At 44.6% G+C, this 20,083-nt stretch overlaps 1 protein-coding gene across 2 annotated transcripts; it reads right to left on the reverse strand.

Annotated features, from left to right (window-relative positions):
- Window positions 1-1,233: 1,233 nt before the first annotated feature.
- LOC130122992 (homeobox protein Hox-D4b-like) lies at window positions 1,234-17,938 on the reverse strand. Of its 2 annotated transcripts, XR_008811276.1 has the most exons (3): window positions 17,902-17,938; window positions 15,465-15,527; window positions 2,422-2,501 (listed from the first exon to the last, which is right to left on the reverse strand). XR_008811276.1 is itself a non-coding variant. In XM_056292095.1 (2 exons), the coding sequence occupies exons 1-2, from the start codon at window positions 3,606-3,608 to the stop codon at window positions 2,194-2,196; spliced, it is 741 nt and encodes a 246-aa protein (XP_056148070.1). In that variant the 3' UTR covers window positions 1,234-2,193. The 2 variants fall into 2 exon arrangements, 1 of the variants encoding a protein (XP_056148070.1); XM_056292095.1 differs by lacking the exons at window positions 15,465-15,527; window positions 17,902-17,938 and adding an exon at window positions 3,176-3,608 and having other exon boundaries at window positions 1,234-2,501.
- Between the last annotated feature and the right edge of the window lie 2,145 nt (window positions 17,939-20,083).

Below are 20,083 nucleotides of genomic sequence, written 5' to 3' on the forward strand. Positions count from 1 at the left end.
ATGAGAACTTTTGAAAGCTAATCTTTACCGAAATTATATCATGGAATAAGAGTGATTACAGTCTGACAATTAGATCGGTATCTCGCCGCAAATGCCCCATGCGCTCTTATCTGTCACTGTCAGTCCTGCTGCGTAGCTTCCCACAGATTTCCAGGCCAAAACAAACCTGGAACGGAAACCGTTAATTAATAGCTCCGCACTCACGTTTCCTTTACACGATCACACACAGACTACACACACACACACACACACACACACACACACACACACACACACACACACACACACACACACACACACACACACACACACACATGCGCGCACAACATAAACTCCATGTTTTGAGAAAGTAGAGCCTTGACTCTCCGGAAGACGTTGCCGTGATATTTTATTGAATAACCCCAAAAGGCTGCACAACATTAAAAGAGCATAAGTGTTTGCGTCTGATCGCCGGATCTCAGAGGAGCGGAGGTTTTCAGAAAACGTCCCTTCTGAAACACACCCCGGCTTGACACAAGCTGAAGCGCGGCGGGGTTTTCATGGTAAGACGTGACTCTCTCTTTCCCGCTCTGGCGTCTGTCTCGATATGTGGAAGGCGCGTGCATGACTCGTTTAAACTAAGCTGTTCTGCTCGTCGTGCTGAAATGGGGGGGCACTGGCTACCCCGGCGCATAAACTGGTTTTATGGTGAATTCAACGCCTTTGTGACGCCCTGCAAACACCTAATAAGATATTCTTCTTCTTCTTTTTCTTTTCTTGAAATAAACTGTATATATGCAGACATTTGCCTCGGTGCGGTGTAGCGTAGCAGCATAAGCCCACGTCTCGAGTTTCGACAAAATAGTGGAGCCACGTTTTCTCCCGAGAAGCACGCGTTCGCCTTACGGCGTTTGGTCTAAGTGAGACGTGTTTGACTGTCTGTGCTGTACAGTACTACGCTGAGTTACGAGCGTGATAAGGCAAACTAAGCCTGCTTAAGAAGAGGCTGTTGATGGCTTCCTACAGTCATAAATCAGCTCCGGGGCGCTGGGCTCCACTCTGGTATACTGCCAACCAGACGGAGCATAATCCCTCGTCTACTCCGCAGTCCTCACACGTAAATACGCCGCGGACGTCTGGGCCTTTATATATATGTGCAGAAATAAAGGGGGGAAGAAAATCACAATTAGCCAGTTTGAAAACAGTATTTCCACACGAACAGTTTATTTCTAAAATAGACACACACTTGGAAGATATAATTACTACAAAGAATACAACAGTTATTCTAAATAATACAAAATAAAATAAGTACTATGGTGTAATAACAACAACAACAACAACAGCATATTGAACTGGAGACAAAAAAAGAATAATAAAAAAAACCCTTCTAAATAAAACAATTTAAGAGAACATTTGATCCTTGCTCCAAAAGTTAGGCTTTTTTTCTTCTTATTCTTCCTTTTTTTTTTTTTGGTCAACCCTGTAACCCTGAGTGAATTATACTGTCATGCAGAAAAACTCTTATCTCCGATTTGGTCCTTACATAGTTTTTATTTTTTTTCTTTATGTATTTGGACGTTGCATTGCCTCCATGTGTGTAGGAAAGCTCTGTAACTGAGACTAAGCAATACATTTACAATGCAGTGTAAAACTAGAGGATATGCATCAGTGCTGAAAGGAAAACTAACCTTTTTTTCTCTACATTTACTAGCTAAAAAAACTCACTTTTAAGATAGCTTATATGAGGTTTGGTTTTTGTTTTGGAAGATATGGCTTGTTATCCTATCAAATGGGTTCGCTCTTGGTTTCAATGCGCCGGTTGGTGGATCCGACGTTTCGAGGACGTGCATACAGTACGTATAATTCTATTTATAAGCAACAACAAAACAAAAAAAAGACCCTGTATTTCTCCTACCCTGTAGAAATTAAACCCTGTTTCCTCCAAACTAGACGTCTTTCCTCAATCAGAGCCATGGACCGAAAAAGTTTAGCCAAACCTGTAGAGGGGCGGCAGCCTTCTGCAGAAGCTGCAATGTAAATGTAAAACAACTCGGTCCACACCATCACCACTGACATAGTATCTGCAGCGCACAGTGATGGAACCGCCGATAAGGCGGCCCCGCGGAGCAAGGCGGCGGGGGCGCCGAGGTGGACGCCACCGAAACCTGCGATGACCAAACTCTGCCTGCCCCACCAATCGCGTTTCTCACACTGTTACGCTTCCTTCACATCGTTGTTGTTGTTGTTGTCGTCGTCGTCGTTGTTGTTGTCCGTGTTTTTTCTGTTCTTGTTCTTTCCCTTAGTGTTGGGCAGTTTGTTGTCTTTCTTCCAGCGCATGCGCCGGTTCTGGAACCACACTTTGACCTGGCGCTCGGACAGGCACAGCGCCTGGGCCACCTCCACCCGGCGGCGGCGCGTCAGGTAGCGGCTGAAGTGGAACTCCTTCTCCATCTCCAGCACCTGCCGGCGGGAGTAGGCCGTCCGCAGCCGCTTGGGCTCCGGCCCGGTGTGGTTGGGATTAACTGGGGGGGGGGTACAGACAGGGGGGGGGTCGAGAGAGAGAGAGTGAGAGAGAGAGAGATGAGACAGTAATTCATTTCAAGCGCCATCCATCCATCCATTATCCAAACCGCTTATCCAACCTTTTTTATTGTTGTTGTTATTATTATAGCCCAAAGGGCCTAACTTGAAATAAATTACCAGTGTATCTGGGGTGGGGGTGGGGGGGAGTAATTATTTTGGATGATTATTTCAATAACTAATCTCGAAACTTCACAATGTGCCAGTAGCGCTTTTCAATTCGACCTCAGCTAAAGGCCTTTTGTTCTGCATCCTGCACGCGCGCGGGCTGGCGCTTACACAATATGCACACGCGCGCGCGCACACACGCGCGCGCACTGTGGCACAGCAGTAAAACTTTATAGGGGCTGTAAGTCTCCCTGCCACTCATCGCGCTCGTAAATAACTCGCCAACTTAAAAAACACCTCTCGCAAATGGACAGCCCAAAAAAAAGAAGAAGAAGAAGAAAAAGAAGAAGAAGAAGAGAGCGAGTGAGATGAGCTGCATGAGAGTTTACTCATGGAGATGGACAAACGGAGAGAAAAAAAACCCCACTTTGATTTAGGGTGCGAGAAATGGTGCAGAAATTTGGAGTGGCGTGGAGAAGGAGAGACAAAATTGGACTTTTTATCTCACCATGAGCGATGTGCACTTTCCTCATCCACGGATAGACAACAATGGGCGCCTTGTCCTTGCCCTGGCATGCCACCTTCCTCTGCACCTGAACCGACTTGGAAGTCACCCAGACCTGGCACTGATCCCCGACGGAGAATCGCTCCTTGACCGGGCCGCTTGACTCTCTGTAGGCAGGGAAGCGCCCACCCTGGACCCCTGACTGCCCCTCGTCTTCCCGCTGATGCGCCGGGTGCTGTCCCTGCAGCGGGTGTTGATAGCTGGTTTGTTGTGGCGTGTACGGAGGCGGAGGGGGCTGGGGATGGTAGCCCCCTCCATAACTACCACTGTCCTGGGGGTCATAATACCCTCCCTGGTCACTGAAATTACTGTAATCCTCCTCACAAGGTGGGAACTGCGGCTCAACATATTTGCAGCTCACCACATAGGACTCCATGATTGATTTATAGCAAAGCTGGTAGGAGAATACTAATTTTTCTTTCTCTCCCTCTCTCTCTTTCTCCCCCTCTGGCACGAGGCCATCCCACGGCTGTCAAATAGACGGACGGCCGCGCAGGCCACGTGACGCTGCGGCCAGCCAATTGGCGACCGCGGATCAAGTCCGACGTAATGGGGCACTTTGGAGAAAATGCTCAGGGATGATAATGATTTTCTATCTGTCCGGAGATATAAAACAACTACCCGCGCGTTTGTTTAGGATTTAGCCTATGGCGACGCTTCGTTTTTTTTTTTGGTCATTATTTGAGTACAAACATGGGGGGAAATAGCGATGAATGATCAAGTTGGTCACGCAGATCAATATGACATCTGGTTAACACATATTGTTTGTATGTATCTATCTATCTATCTATCTATCTATCTATCTATCTATCTATCTATCTATCTATCTATCTATCTATCTATCTATCTATCTATCTATCTTTCTGTCTGTCTGTCTGTCTGTCTGTCTGTCTGTCTGTCTGTCTGTCTATCTATCTATCTATCTATCTATCTATCTATCTATCTATCTATCTATCTATCTATCTATCTATCTATCTATCTATCTATCTATCTATCCATCCATCTATCTATGACCCTCTTGTGTTCTTCCTTTTTTCTCCGTGTCTCTCTCGTTGCCCCCCCCACTTCTTCTCTATAGGCCTATACCTATTGAATTGTTGGACTGTAGATTTATGACTTTAAGGTGACAGACTTTTGCCCCACACAGATGGCCGGAGCTGAAAAATTAATCTGGTCCATATTGAGAGACGGCGGGGCCATATTTGGCCTTGCTGCGGGTCAAAAGACGGACAACAAAACGTGGCCGGTCAGCGGGCCTTAATGATAAAAGAATAGAAGAAAAGGTTCCCAGACAGTGACTAGTAGTGGGCTTTGTTTGCCCGGGGGTCATCCCGAGGTGTTCCCGTTCACCACCACCACCAACTAGGCTTTTGAAGGATCAAATACACGCATAGCAGGGTTTAAAAAATGATGCAGAAACGTTATCAAGTGGAGAAAAATGCATTAGATCTCAAGGGAAATAGAAATGAAGCCGAATCATTCGGGATTTAAAGAAGGACTAAGCTAATGTGAAAGGGCGGGGCCCATGCAAAAGAGGACTCTCCGTGTCAAGAAATTTAAAGAATACATACATATATAAAAGGATGACAAATGCGCGTTGAGAATTCGCAATAATGACTGACTGAAAGATATATAAGCGTCCTTTTCTCTTGCGGATGTTGAATCAGGCAAAGCTTTTCTATGTGTTCTGAACGGCCAAGCGACCAGACGTGTCTGGTGATCCCTGGGGAACCACAGCTCCTTGGGCTATACGATGTTACTGGCTCTCCTAACCAATACTGGCTCTCCTAACCAATACTGGCTCTCCTAACCAATACTGGTTCTCCTAACCAATACTGGCTCTCCTAACCAATACTGGCTCTCCTAACCAATACTGGCTCTCCTAACCAATACTGGTTCTCCTAACCAATATGTGTATGTGAGCGTGGCTTTAGCAGCAAAACAGACCTTCATACTTTAAAAGGGATGCTCAAGAGACAAACCCTCCTATTCCCATGTGTTTTACTGCCACCACCACCACTACTACTACTACAACTTCTATTATTACTTCCACATACTACTACTACTACTAATAATAATAATAATACTAATAACAATAATACATGTTACTACTACTACTACGACTACATACTACTATTACTATTACATATTACTACATACTACTACTACTACTACTACATACTGTAGCGAATTCGGGGGGCAGCCCGGGAACCGCCGCAGCCAGGACGCGAACACGGATCTCCCAACAACAACGTTAACCAGTCGACTAAAGGGTCCGACCCGTTAGCCAAGGACCCGTTAGCCAAAGGGCTAGCGCGTCTGTTCATCCGTGATCGTTACACTACCCGCCTCCAAGCGCGTCCCCGCGCTTCAGCATACCAGCTCCCTCCCTCACGCCGCTGGGCGCACGAGCTTCCGATGGCCTCACGATCTCACCATTCCACTCCTGACACCAATGTAGCGAATTCGGGGGGCAGCCCGGGAACCGCCGCATGCAGCCAGGACCCGAACCCAGATTTCCCGCAGCACGGGCGACAACGTTAACCAGTCGACTAAAAGGTCTAACCCGTTATCCTTGGGCTAGCGAGTCTATTCATCCGTGATCATTACAATACTATTACTACATACTACTACTACGACAACTACATACTACTACTACTGAATACTATTACTATATACTACCATTACATACTACTACTACTACATACTACTACTACTACTACATACTACTACTGCTAGTACTACATACTACTACCCGGGCACTGCACGGCAGTTGCACACTGCTCCTAGCTACACAGCTAGGATGGGTTAGATGCAGAGAAAGAATTTCGTTGTACGTACAATGACAAATAAAGTGTATTCTGTATTCTTTCGTCTACATTACTACTACTACTACGGCATACTACTACATACTACTACTACGTACTGTTATTGCTACTAGTACTGCATACTACTACTACTACTACATACTGCTGAATACTACTACTATTAGTTATTATTACTATTACTACATACTACTACTCCTACTCCTACAGATGACTACTACTGCTACTATATAGTACATACTATTGCATACTGCTACTACATACTACTACTACTACATACGACTACTACTACATACTACTGCTACTACTTCTACATTCTACTACATAGTACTACTACATACTACTACTACGACATGCTACTACTACTACATACTACTCTATACTCCTACTACATACTATTATTACTACTACTAGTACTACTACATTATACTGTACACCACTACGACATACTAGTACTACTACTAATACTACTACTATGTACTACCACTAATGCTACTACATACTATTGCATACTACTAGTTATTATTATTACTACTACGACATACTCCTGCGTACTACTACTACTACTACTACTACTACATATCACTACTACTACTACTGCTACAACATACTACTGCTATTACTACTACATATTACTACATACTACCACTATATACTACTACTACTACACAATACTACTACTGTATACTATTACTACTACTTCTATTACTACTACATATTACTGCATACACCACTACATACTACTACTACTACTACATACTACTACTACTACTACATATTACTACTACTACTATATGCTACTACTACATACTACTATTCGGCTTTTTTAATTTCTTCTCTTTACGCATTTGTGTGTGCGTGTAGGTGCGCGCCCTGTATAAAGGCGCATGCGTATGTGCGAGGTTGAACTAAAAGTGTTATTCTCACCCTTTGTCGGTCATTCATGACTAAAAATTAAAGTTAAAAAGTAACTGATAGGTCTCCGAATATTAAAAATTCTCTCTTTTTCAGATTGAAATTCGAGTCAGGCCTTTACTATTATTGTTATTATTATTATTATTACTATTGAAGAAGAAGACAAAGGAGTAGAAGAAGAAGCTGAGGGAGAAGAAGAAGAACTTCTGGATCGCCACCAATTTACATGAAAGACTTCGTCAAAGAGAAATGTGTATCGCCCACAAACCGGGAGAACCAAACACTGCACTGAGACTTTGAGCCATTTATTCCAAGTTGACCACACAGAATAACCTCTTTAGACAAACTGCGATTCACAAACTTGGAAATAATCCAGTCTAAATGTGCCATTATTAATTGTCAGACTCTCCTAAAACCTCTCTTTTAAAAGCTTGGTAAACTATTTTTCTTTCTGCTCCGGCAAATGGTAGTAAAAATGGTAGCCTGCAGTGACATACAAGAGTCACTTAAATCAAAATGCATTTCTGTCGATATTAATCAACAACAACCCTGAGACTAGGGCTGGTCCATTGACCAGAGTTTGACGCTGAGCAGAAATCCATATGTCAGCTGCAGATTGTATTTAACCTCTGGAGGATTTTCTGTAGACTTTGTGGTGCATTTCACTCTTAAAGGACATTGCACATGCTTTCATGCTAAGACGTTCTTATATGTCCAATCCTTAGATTTGTTCCGTTTTGTTGAGATGCCGGTGGCGTTGGTGAATGGATAATTCTGTCCGCAACCACCAACCTCTGTCACTGAGGCTCCCTTGAGCAAAACACGAGGTCCTGCAGAGCCTAAATCAGCCCACCGCGCCAGCTCAGTGCTCAAACGAATGCCAGTTGTTTTAGTGGCTGCCAAGTTGGGACTGCGTGGGTATCGAGGAGGAGGGTGATGGTGATGAAGTAGTATAGCCCTTTCCCGGGATTTAAAAACAGTTGAGAGGGTGAAGAAACATGGCAACATAAAACGGTCGTCCGCTCTTCACCCTATGTGATCCCATTTGATCCCATTCCATTCCACAGCGCACTCCTCTCCGTGGGGTCTGACGGATGTCTAGTCATCGCCCATAGACTCCCTTAGAACCCAATCTGTGATTGAGGCAGCTCCACACACATTCGGTTCTACAGGGTATTTATAGGCGAAGGCTTTTGGCTGTTGTTGTTCTTGTTCTTGTCGTCGTCGTCGTTATTTTCCTGTGGTTGATAAGAGAAGATGTCATTCGTAGCCCATTGATTTCCCATGTCCCAGTCTTGCCACGAGGCTTATTGCGTGTCATGCCATCAGGATGTCGTCATTTATTTTTTTTGGGTGACATTTAGAAACTTCCATTTGCCGTTTTGAGTGGAAATATGACGACTGTTGAGGGCCGTTTGGTACTAGATGGTATATACGCCAAAAGGCTTGGTGGGGGGGGGGGTATTTGTGCAGACGAACAAGCAGTAAAATGATGGTCATATATATAGATATGGTCGTATATATATAGATATTCGTGTTTAGGTGGTTAATTTCTAACGTCTCAGAACGTCGCAGCCGCGGTTACGTCATCATCCTATAGGTATGCAAAACCTGAAAATGGGCAAAACCCATTCGGTTCGGGGTTATACCCAACGCCTTGAGTGAAAAGGGGGGGGGGACTTTGAACTAAACATTTAATTTTTCAAGATTACACCGGCCACGATTACGCTCATATAAAGGGGGGTCTGGGAAAAGTCATTAGTTTACATCTTTGAATGGGGGGGATTCCGCAGCTCTACACTTTTGTTACGTCTCCTACAAAACAAAACCGGAGTGATGTGCAGTTTTTCTTTTTCTTTTTTTTTAAAACGCTTTCATTCCTCTGAACGTAGCCTAGCTGCCGTTAGGTCGCGGGAGGGTCAATCGGAATCATTGACCGCTGTTTCACCGTGTCAGCGGTCCGTCCGCCCGCTGGACGGGGACGCCACCGCGACGTCGACCTCCAGTAGCTCCTAATAACTCGATAAAACAACGCCGAAAGCATATCCAAGCTTTGTCTCGCCGAGGCTCAAGCTTTTTTCTTTTCCTTTTCTTTTACTGTTTTGTTCCGCCGTGTGCTCTCGTTCAGACTCCCCGGAGAGCCGGCAGCTAGGAGCTACCGTAGCTTTCACGCGAAGGAGCTGTGTGCGACAGACGCGTTATATATATGCTGACGCTCGCCCGTGGCTGATGGCGTTATAACGGCAGCTGGGACACGAAATGTAAGCGTGATCCGTCGTACAAGCGAAGGTGGCTTTGGCCTTATTCATCTTCCCGGGCAGCCTGTCTCTGCCAGAACACAACGCTCGGTAAGCATAAATCACACAAGGAAGACCAGAGAAATTACGTTGGCCGAGGCCTAAACGAGCAGACGGCTAGCCAGCACAGGGGTAATATAGATTAGCCAAAGAAAAAACAAAACAAAACAAAACAAGCAACAAAACCATTTTTACAGGTCCCTTCGCCTCTCGACCTGCATTCGGGCCACGATATAAAGCCATTCAAGCGCTGGCCTTTCTCTCTGGGGTCGTTTCACTTTTTCATGTTAGACAGGCTGACCGCCGGCTCACCCCGGCTCACCCCTCAACCCGCGGCCCTTAGCCGGGTCAAAGCCGAACTGAGAGGGGCCTAACCCGGGTTGGACATTAACTCCTACTACCCCCTCCCTCCCTCCCTCCCTCCGCAGGAATCCGACCGCCATTAAAAAAAAAAAAACCGGACAATTTTGGCAAGGAGTAAAGCGGGCGACGCGGTGGCTGAGGCTCAGGCGTCGATCTAAATTCAATTGAGAAACTAAAGCAATATATGTATATAATTAAAAGCTCGAGTTCATAGAAATTAGAGCATTAAAGACAAAAACAAAACAAAACAGACATTTCATCATCGCTACAGGGTAGGGAACCAACACAATTTGCCTTAAACGCAATTTCGATTCTTTGAAATCAATTTTACCGCTACCAGATGGCGCCCTAGCAGATCGGCTTACATTTTATAGGCTATTATTAAACCTCATACTGCCAAGGAGGGAGGCTAAAATAAACATTAGGAGCGCTATTTGTTTGGTGATTTGGCTGAGATCCTGCACAGCACAATCCAGCTGCAGTTAAGAGAAAATGTGGCAGATATAAAATAATGTGCCATTTGAAGAGGAATACTGTCCAAAACAGCGCTGTCAAGTCGTTAAGATATAAGATGGAGACGGTTCCTGAGAAATAAACTTGGTGGGGGGAATATTGTGCCATGGCTAACAGGCTTACAATGCGGAGAATGGCTCACATGTGGCAGCTTGTTGTAAAACGTTTATAAATCTATTTATTTATTTGTTTGTTATTTCTAAGTGCAAAAATCTTTTTAGGGCTAACATGTAAGCGTGTCATATGAAAAAGCGTATAGTATTACCTTTATCAGATCTCTTGCCTGCTTTGGTCTTTATCCTAAAGCTTGTAGTCTCCCAGTCAAGTCTATGTATGGCATGTCACTATGAAAAAAAATATGTATATGTGTATATATATATACTTTTTTCCGGTCTATCCAAGTAAAATATATCTTAACATTGACCCCCGTCTTTGATTTTCCATCTATCTTGTACCTATGTACCTGTTTAAATCAAAGGGTTAGAGGAATCACAGTTAATCGCAGTGTTTACTGTATTTATTTTAGCAGATCTTTAACCCGGTGGACCACAGACTAAGTCAGTCACTTCATTCTGGTCCTAAACTGCACTCATATTCTTCCTGTTGGATCCCCATATTCAGTAACAGTAAAATGTAGAAATCCTAACACGTTGAAACCACATAACTGTAAGGCTTACCCAGAGCAGGATGTTAACCGCATCCAGCATCCGATAGTGCAGCAAGGCTTTAAATCCAACCCCAGTGTTGGATGACAAGCTCCTTTTCTATACTACCAGCTCCTCGGACAAGTGGCCAGCTCTCATTTGGAGGCCAGTGCATTCCAACACGCAGGTTGAATGTGTTTTTATGTTGTGTTGCTGCTTGATACCAGGCGTCGTATTGACACCCTGCAGGTTCATCGGATAATATGGCGTATATTGTCCCGTTTGCATGAACACATCCCAGCTGTTGATGTATCGAGTAAGACTCCCCTGACTTTAAAGTCAACATCTCAACGAGTTGAATGGTGGGGTAAAAATAACGCAGAGCCATCTTTAACCTCTACGTTTGGACTAACTAGACAGAGCCAATTAATATTATAAGAACTAGCACTATGACCTCTAGTAGAACTAGAGCCACAGGTCAACCGACCGGTGGGTGTATTACAAGCGTTGGCGTGATATGGGGCTGCACAGGTGGTAATAATCATAAGAAGAAGAAAAATGCACCAGCTTGTGCATCCCCAGTGGCTGGGTTAATAATAATAACAATAACAATAATCATAATAATATAATCATAATATCATAACATGATGATAATGATAATAATAATAATAATAAGCATAATAATAGGCATCAGCACCGACATCATCATCATCATCATAACTTAAGAGTAAGAATGGAAACATGAGGTAACGAGCGCAATATATCAAGAGTCACAGGAGCCATATTCTCAAAAGCAAACAAATCTGATAGGAGTATACTTAACTTGTCAGTTCTCCCCCTACATGACTTCTATTTGTAGTAAATCATATTGAAAATAAGGCCAATTAATATCAATTTTAAGATTTTCAGTAGTAATATTCTGGAGCCATAGAAAATAATAAGGTGAGGCCATACAGGCCCAATTCAGAACACACGGGCACACAAAGCCAAAAACACGCGCTTGCGCGCGCGCACACACACACGCACGCAGGCAAACACACATACACACACACGTAGGCACTGAAACCGTTTTAGTTAAAAGCTTTAGCTATGCCTCACTATTCTAACGCCCCACTTTTCAGCCTCCGCTCTAAAGGCGGCCACATGAGAGCGGCGCAAACTTACTTCCTCGCTGATCTCGCGTAAAAATGCGCGTTCGGCGGACCAGAGAGAGAAAATCCTCCCGCGGAGAGAAGCAGAGCCGGACTCCGGGCCATACGCCTCGCCGTCACAAAGAGCATTCTGTTGTTTTCCGCTAAATATGTCCCATCTGGCTCCCGGACGGCCATTCTGTGTGAGTTATATATATTTTTTGAGGTGGGTGGAGGGGGGGGGGGTTGTTCATGTCAACCGGAGGCCATGAAACACACTTTATTACCGTCACGTGTTCCCATGCCGACTCATAAATTACACCAAGCGCCGCTTTATTCCGTGATGGCGCCGACAGAGACGGGCCTGAGTGTTCGGCTTCAAATGGAGGTGTCACACAGCGTTGTCCGGCTGTGTGATACGAATCGTGATTTCTGATGTACTTACTTATTTATTTGTGTGTTTATTTATTCTTTTATTTATTTACTTTGTTTCTTTGTTAGTGTGGCTTTTTTGCAGTACGCTGTTTGGAAGAATCTAGACTTTCGATAAGTTTTTTTAAGGTCAACGCCTGCATTTTATTTTATCTTTTTTATTTTAAATAGATTCAACACGACTAGTGATGGCTGTCTGATTTTTTTTATTATTATCGTTATTATCGCTGCAACATAAGCTTGTGGGAAGCTGTTGGGATATTTAGGGCGGCGTAAAATATGTGAAAATTAATTTTACGCTCGCCCAACATCGGACTCCTGCGTAAACGGACGTGTTGTAAGGTATGTGCTGTGATTACGGGACGCTTCGGGAGAGCAATGCCAGCGATTCCAAATGTCCAGCTTTGCTGGGAGGGAGAGAGAGAGAGAGAGAGAGAGAGAGAGAGAGAGGGAGAGAGAGAGGGAGAGAGAGAGAGAGAGGCTAGTCGCTGCTAAAAAGCTGTAAAGGTCGCGGAATGTTGGGTGGGAACATTTGTTTCCTGCTTTGATTTCCGCAAATTGAGAGCAATAAAGCCATAAACAACCTCTGTGAAAACACACCACGTGGGTATGCGCGCGCACGCGTATGTGTGAGCGTGCATGCATGTGTGTGTGTGCGCGCGCGCGTGTGTGTGAGCGGTGTGAGCGAGAGAGAGAGAGAGAGAGAGAGAGAGAGAGAGAGAGAGAGAGAGAGAGAGAAAACATCCGAGCGTCTTCGTGTTAAACACCAGTTTGCTTTCTTTGCAGCGGCTGCAGGGGCCATTAAAGAGCGGAACGAGGGTTCGACACCAAAGCTATCTGCAATGAAAGAAGAAGATGCTGTGCTGTCTCTCCCGTGCTCTTAATTACACCTCTATTCACGATAATAGTAAAAATATGTACGCCAGACCGAGACTCTTAACCATCGTTTGTCAATGGGCTTTAAGACCTGAAAAAGGTGTCAGGATGCGGATTTGGGTTTTTTTAATCCCGTGTACACAAAACTTCTCAACTACACTATGGCAAAAATAATCCCGTGTACGCAATCATTTCTAAACTGGACTGCAGCAAAATAACACCGAGTCGGACAATTCGGTCAATCTGGGCAGTTTGAACACATGGGGGCCATTTAGGGGGGGGGGTGGCCTTTGTAAAGGCCCTTATTCATTTCGCGCTAATTAGGACAAACAAAGACAGAGCGGAGCCTGAACCGGGCACATTAGACATCGAGACGTCCTTACCCAGTCCCCAAATCCCCCCTATCACCCTGCATATTTAATTACTCAACCAATCAGCATTTAATCACGTCAGGTTGATAATACGGTTGATATACATACAGTATGAGGGGTCAAGCAGGCAGGCCGGCCTATCTGCTGGACCAAGGGGACGTTTGAGGACTGGGTTGGGAAACGCTGCCGGACAGAAATTACGTAGCCATTAGTGCGGAAGTAGCGCCGCCTAGCGTTCATAACACAAACAGCAGCACAGGTCGACGTTGCAGTTGATGAAGAGGATACGACACACATGGCCTACACGTTATAGCACGGTAAATTTATATACACACACAGCTGTGCGTTTGGGTTTGTAAACGTGATCATGCTGACAGTTATAAGATCCTAAATATTAATTCCTGCTGGTCCGACATAAAACCGTTAGTAATGCTGTCAGATGTCTTCCCTGCGTCCCTTAAGAGGGCGATCTTCACCCTCCACCGCAGAAAAGCAGACACCGTCAGGACACATCGTCCATTAAAAACAAATACTGGGGCAGAAATCTCCAGTACAGCCCTTTGAGAATAACGTCAACGTGGATGCTGTTGTAACGTGGGAGCCCTCTTGTCCCCACAAAACAGTTTTCACTCCTTTTGCATGTAAAGCAATGTTTTTCCCTCTCGTTTATAACCTTGCGGTTAGCGGAAATTCATTTGTTAATGGTTAGCGCCCTCTGCTGCATACTGACGGTAACTGACACTGTGGTTAACCTGGACAGACTATCCAGCTTGATTTGTGGGGCAGACAGATTTATATGCAGGCCTGTACATTTTCATAGAGTATTATTATCCTAAACTTGGTTAGGAGAACCGCCTACTGATATATTTACAACCGATATGAGTCGTTTCCATCACATTTGTGGCACGTTTGTTCTTAATGTAGCTCATATTGTGAGCATGATGATGATGGTGATAATAATGGCGACAGGGAAAGTAAGTGTCAAGCTAGGCCAAGTCAAAAGAACAGAAATAACGATAGATAAGGTATCGGTGGTACTATCCTGACCATTGAACTGTGTGAAATAATACCACTCTCAGGGGTTTCAGTGGCTGCCTTATGTACCATCAAACTGATCAAAACAGCAGAGGACTTCATATACTCGTCAAGACCCACACAGTAAAATGCCAAATGTAATCTGATTACTGTTTCAACCATTGCATAATTACAGCAACATTGATTTTAATATAATAAACATATGATTACACTTAATACAAGGGAATCTAACACCCTTGCTGGTACATTAGCATGGTATTATTGATACAGATAGCTGATGTAGATGAGCAGCTTTGTACCCTTTATGAGCAATAGTATGTTTGCGTGAATAGGTTGATAGACAGATAACTTTATTCACAGTGACTTTATCCCAGCTAATAATCCCTAACCCTTCTTTAAGAAATACTGCCAAGTGCAATGTTCATCATCACTGCTGGGGAAAAAAAATCAAGTTTGTTTCAAGGTTCGCCCTACCACACCAGCAGCCCCCATCAACATTAGGCTGTACAGCACAAAGACAGCAGTACTGACCTGTCTGGCAGGTGCTTTGACCTTATTGTAAACCTCACTTCAAGGTAGCAGGGTGGATATTTGTCGAACGCAAAATGCATAGACGACATGAAATGCAAGGATCACAGTCTCTGTTGCCTAAATTGCCTCTAAATATCAAAACTGTGCCTCGGGATTAACGAAATCTGAACTGAAAAATGCTAATTTTCTACGCGGAGGGTGTTGAGGAAAACTCACAAATTGAGGTGGCAGTCTGACAGCAGATCTCAAGCGCTCCCTCTAACGCCAAGTATGACAGTCTCAACTCAACACAACACAAACCTGGGATTCGTTGCGCTCCTACGAAGTGTGCAGCTGGATCTGCAGGTTACAGTCTGACCCATCCTGCACAGGAAGAACGGAAATGTTTGTAATTAGTCATTAGAAATCGGTAAGCAGGTACAGTGATGCATAGCTACATATGTATGCATCACACACACACACACACACACACACACACACACACACACACACACACACACACACACACACACTAATGCAAACATGCGTGCGCATATACACACGTGCACACACGTGCACACTCACACACATACTCAGACACAGAGACTGACAGAAACAGACAAAGGCAGATTCTCTTCGTGTCTCTTGTGTTATTCTGTGTCTTGTTTCTTGTCGTCTGCTCCTCCGTCTTCCTCTCCCTGTCTGTCTCCGTGTTTCTTCTGTCTCTCTCTCCGTCTGGATTTGTCTGTTTCTCTCTCTCTGCCCGTGTCCCTGTCCCAGTCTCTGCTTCCGTCTCACGCTTTGCATCACTCTGCTCGTCTCTTCTGGCGTGTTGCTGTCTTGCTCTATCTTCACCCCCCCTCTCTCTCGCTCTCTGTCTCTTTATATCTCCGTCTAGTTCTCGCTCTCTCCTTTGCTCTCTGACATACCCTCTCTCTCACTCACTCACACACACACACGCGCACGCACACACACACACACGCACACACACAAACAGATTCTCTGCCGCATTGCAGTAGGTTGTAAATACTCCATGCCAGCTGAGCACAACCGACTGAGCAGCAGCGGTGAAATACTGTCTTTGTTTCTGCCTATCTCTCACACCCCCAGCTGCCCTCGTGAAAAAAACAGAAATGTGGAATCCTATAAAAAGGGAGAAAAAGTCTTTCTCTCTCTTTTGTCTCTCTCTGTCACTCCAATGACCCTCATAAAAAAAAAAGAAAAACACAACGGTTGAAAAAACAAAAAACGTGGGGACAACTCTGTTCTCCTCAATCTGTCCTTCTGTCCAATGCATGAGAGAGAAATGAAACAGGGGGGGGGGGGAAGAAAGGTCTTCTCTGCTTCCCCCCCTCTACGAAACCCTTATCAAAGCTGCACGACGATGACGAATGGGAGAAAACAAGGGAAAATGAGGGAGACGGATTCCTCTCCTCGTCCACCCATCTGTCCTGTCTCCTTTTAAGGGAGGCACGAGGGAGTAGGCAGTGATACCTTTAACGGGAATAGAAGTTTTTCAGAAGAAGTTTTGGTTCAAGTCCGGCAGTTTGTTGGCACTGAATTACCTGTCCATATCACCCAAAGGCCTCTCCAAGTCTGGGATTTAAAGGTTATCCCATGAAACCCAGCATATATCCTGTGCAGCAGATGGCTCTGTTGCCTGTTAGAGGAAGGCCGGCATGGGTAGGCTGTCGCATGATCACACCGCAGTCTCGTGGTGTTCAAGATCTTCCATGGTTATATATATACTGTTAAATGTTACTTAGGATGGGACGGGCCCACATGTCTGCCCTGTATGCACACATGTATGGGAAAAACAGTCTTCAAGAGACCAGTGTGGTGCAGGCCTATTGAAATCTCGATGGCCCCTTTCGAGGTGGGAAACTTGAACTACACAGAATCCTTTACACAACACCAACACACACCATCTAGGCAACATAACAAACTGTCTCGCCTTCCAGCCATATTTGTTTCCAAAGGAGGAACATTTTTTTTCGTTCCTTTTTTTCAGGTGTAGAATACTTTTTAGAAGACACACACACACACACACACACACACACACACACACACACACACACACACACACACACACACACGGGGGCCATCATGTCAGATTTATCCTCATAGCACTTCATCGTTCTGGTAACTTGTCTTCCTGTGGCCTGTCTGGCTCATCTCTCTGCATTGTCTTCCCAGACAAGGGCCACATTCATATCTCTTGAAATCTGTGATTGCTGGTTGTTATATGTAACCGTATGAAGTGGTCTCATTATGTTCTTGAATAAGGGGGGGGTCTAATGGGTAGTGAAACCAAAGCATTTCATCAAACAGAACTGGGCAGTTCTGATGAAGCAATCATCTGCAGTGAATACGGATGCTATCTGCAACTCACCACAAAAGGTTAGGTTTAGAGATGCTGCAATGATTGTGGAGGAACTCTGTATCAAGGCCCAAAAACAGGTTATGGGCCAGTTTCCGGTGGATGTGAATATGGCGGTAATATGGTAATGACGGTGGAGGGGGGGGTCAAGTTTATCTGATGAACATGGCAACAATGGGAGAATAAGAATTTAAAACGTTTATTATTATTATCATTATTATTATTGTTTTATTTTCATCAACATCATTATTATGATTATGATTATTATCATCATCGTTGTTATTATTATTATTATGATTATTACTATTATATAGTTTGCGTTGACGTGAAACTGTGTTATCACTGGTTCAAAGTAAAATGGAGCAAATTTAAACCTACCTGAAACTGCCGGCGGATCCTTCCTTCTGCATCTCCGTCAGCTGGCTAAAACGGAGCGACAAAGGGAAAAGCGAGGCACAGTGTAAGAGGCAAGGCAACACAACGCAAGGAAACCAAAACGAAACGCGTACGTCCAGAAGGCTGCAGCCTTGGTAGGAGCGACCAGCGAGCGGAGGAAGGCCGCGTCGCTCTCAGCTGACAGGCCTGCAGGCTGTCCTTCCCCCCACCACACCAACACGCACGCAAGATCACTAAAGACGAGGCAAGAGGCCAGATTTATTTTTAAAAAAAGAAAGAAAGAAAGAAAGAAAAAGACAGAACATGAGGAGGTGAAGGTAAAGAAAAACAGGTCTAACCTCAATTCCGGCGCTCGGGTGTCAGTGTAGTTCTGGGATACGGCGCGCGGCAGGCAGGGCTGTCCGTTACCAACGCACACATGACCGTTAGCGGCCAATGGCGGGTAGGATAGGCCAATAAAACCGCTTTATTACTCTGTGTGTGCGTGTGCGTGTGTGTGTGTGTAGTAAATTGTGCTGGACAGACAAAAGAGATTTTATTGCAGCTGCATTTGAGAGAATGAGCTCTCTCTGTCTCTCTCTCCTTCTCTCTCCCTCTCTCTCTGTCTCTCTCTCTCTCTCTCTCTCTCTCTCTCGTTCAGCTATGTTGTCGCCATGTAGGAAGCAGCGTTACATGAATGGTGAGACTTTACGGTCCTCACAGAAGCTTCAGCTGTCTGGTTCACGGCTTCTTCATGCAGGGGCCTTTTTCAAAGCCCACCAGCTTCGTCCCCTCTCAGAGGCAGATGGTGACCAGGGGTGTCCAGGGGGTGACCGTAATGTCTCTGAACATGGTCTCTGATTCTTTCATATCCAAATAGGCATCGGCGTTTATCCGCCCCGTTCTCCTGATCGCGCCACTACTCTATGAGCGGAAACTGTATACCGGAAAGGGATGTGCTTCTTCAGAATGATTTGTGTGCCACCCCTCAAAAAACCACTGGCCCCTCTTTACCTATGCGGCCAATTGAAGATGTCCTGCCGAGGCCCCTTGCCCTTCTCCTCCTCTCCTCGAAAGATGTATGTATTGCTTTATGGTTCAGTGGACATGGCGACCTGCTATTCTTTTTTTCGTTTTTAACCGAGCGATAGAAGATGCCTCAACTCCCTCTCAGGAAACAGGGCGAATAGAAAAGCAGTTGAAATCAATGCCCCCGGTTAGTCGGCTGGGACAAATCAAGATGGTTGCCTTTGTGAAGCGGAATGACCTAGTAAATGTCACTGAGATCGTGAGATTCAGACAAACAACTGATTGGTCACCAACCGCTGTCATCTGGCGGAACATTCCAGCAGTGTAGCTCCCGCCGTATTTACATGACCACATGATCTGGCCGCTTTAGTGACGCGCCGTTAAAGGGGATTACCATCATCATTCAGGAACTGTCCTTGGTCTGCGTCCCCATATTGTCACGTCCCGCCAGTATAAGTATAAAAAAAAGACCGCAGCGTCTCCTGAGAAACAAGACCGCCACCTAGCGGACAGAATTAGTAACTATAACCCTCAAACTGGGGCATCCTGCTGGTGTACCCGATATATCTTGTGGTTGGTTTGTACTTATAATTTTAGAAAACATACTGCGTATGTTATTCCATATAAGGCGATCTCTAGAGGGCTATTTCCTCCCAATCTTTACGTACTAATTTTATCCTGACTGCATATCGCCATTGGCTTACGAGCTAAAGACCCAAAGACCAAAAAGACCTCGTTTCAAATGGGCTCCTTGCAGAACTGTCGAGGTTTTGCTCCTAGCACTACACTACTTCTGCAATTATGCATATAAGCATATTATTTGGGTTTTTGTTTATTTATTTATTTATTATTTATTTATCGAGAGGGAATGAGGTGACTATTATCTGCAGAATTTCGTTTTTAAAGATGATGCAAACACTTGATGATCTCTTTATGGGCATTTAAACTATTACTTTAAAGTCACATACCTTTTCTTTCCCAATAAGCTGGTGGTTGTTGATAATCTTTGCTGTTCCTTTTGACCAACCCCCCCCCCAAAAAAAACAAAACCCTGCATTATCATGAAAAACAAGGTAGTAGCTAATAATGGCAGAAGGAGTAGTATTACCAGTGGACTCAAAAAAGGCACTATTGTCTATTTCTTAAACAGTTTTTG

Source organism: Lampris incognitus, chromosome 13 (genome assembly GCF_029633865.1).
Source record: "Lampris incognitus isolate fLamInc1 chromosome 13, fLamInc1.hap2, whole genome shotgun sequence".
NCBI classification, from domain to species: Eukaryota; Metazoa; Chordata; class Actinopteri; order Lampriformes; family Lampridae; genus Lampris; species Lampris incognitus.

Excerpts from the sequence above, each read along its gene's own strand:
- LOC130122992 (XM_056292095.1), bottom strand. The coding sequence starts at position 3,608 with ATGGAGTCCTATGTGGTGAGCTGCAAATATGTTGAGCCGCAGTTCCCA. Across the intron at positions 2,502-3,175 it reads GAAAGTGCACATCGCTCATG|TTAATCCCAACCACACCGGG; the intron begins GTGAGATAAAAA and ends CCCCCCCCCCAG.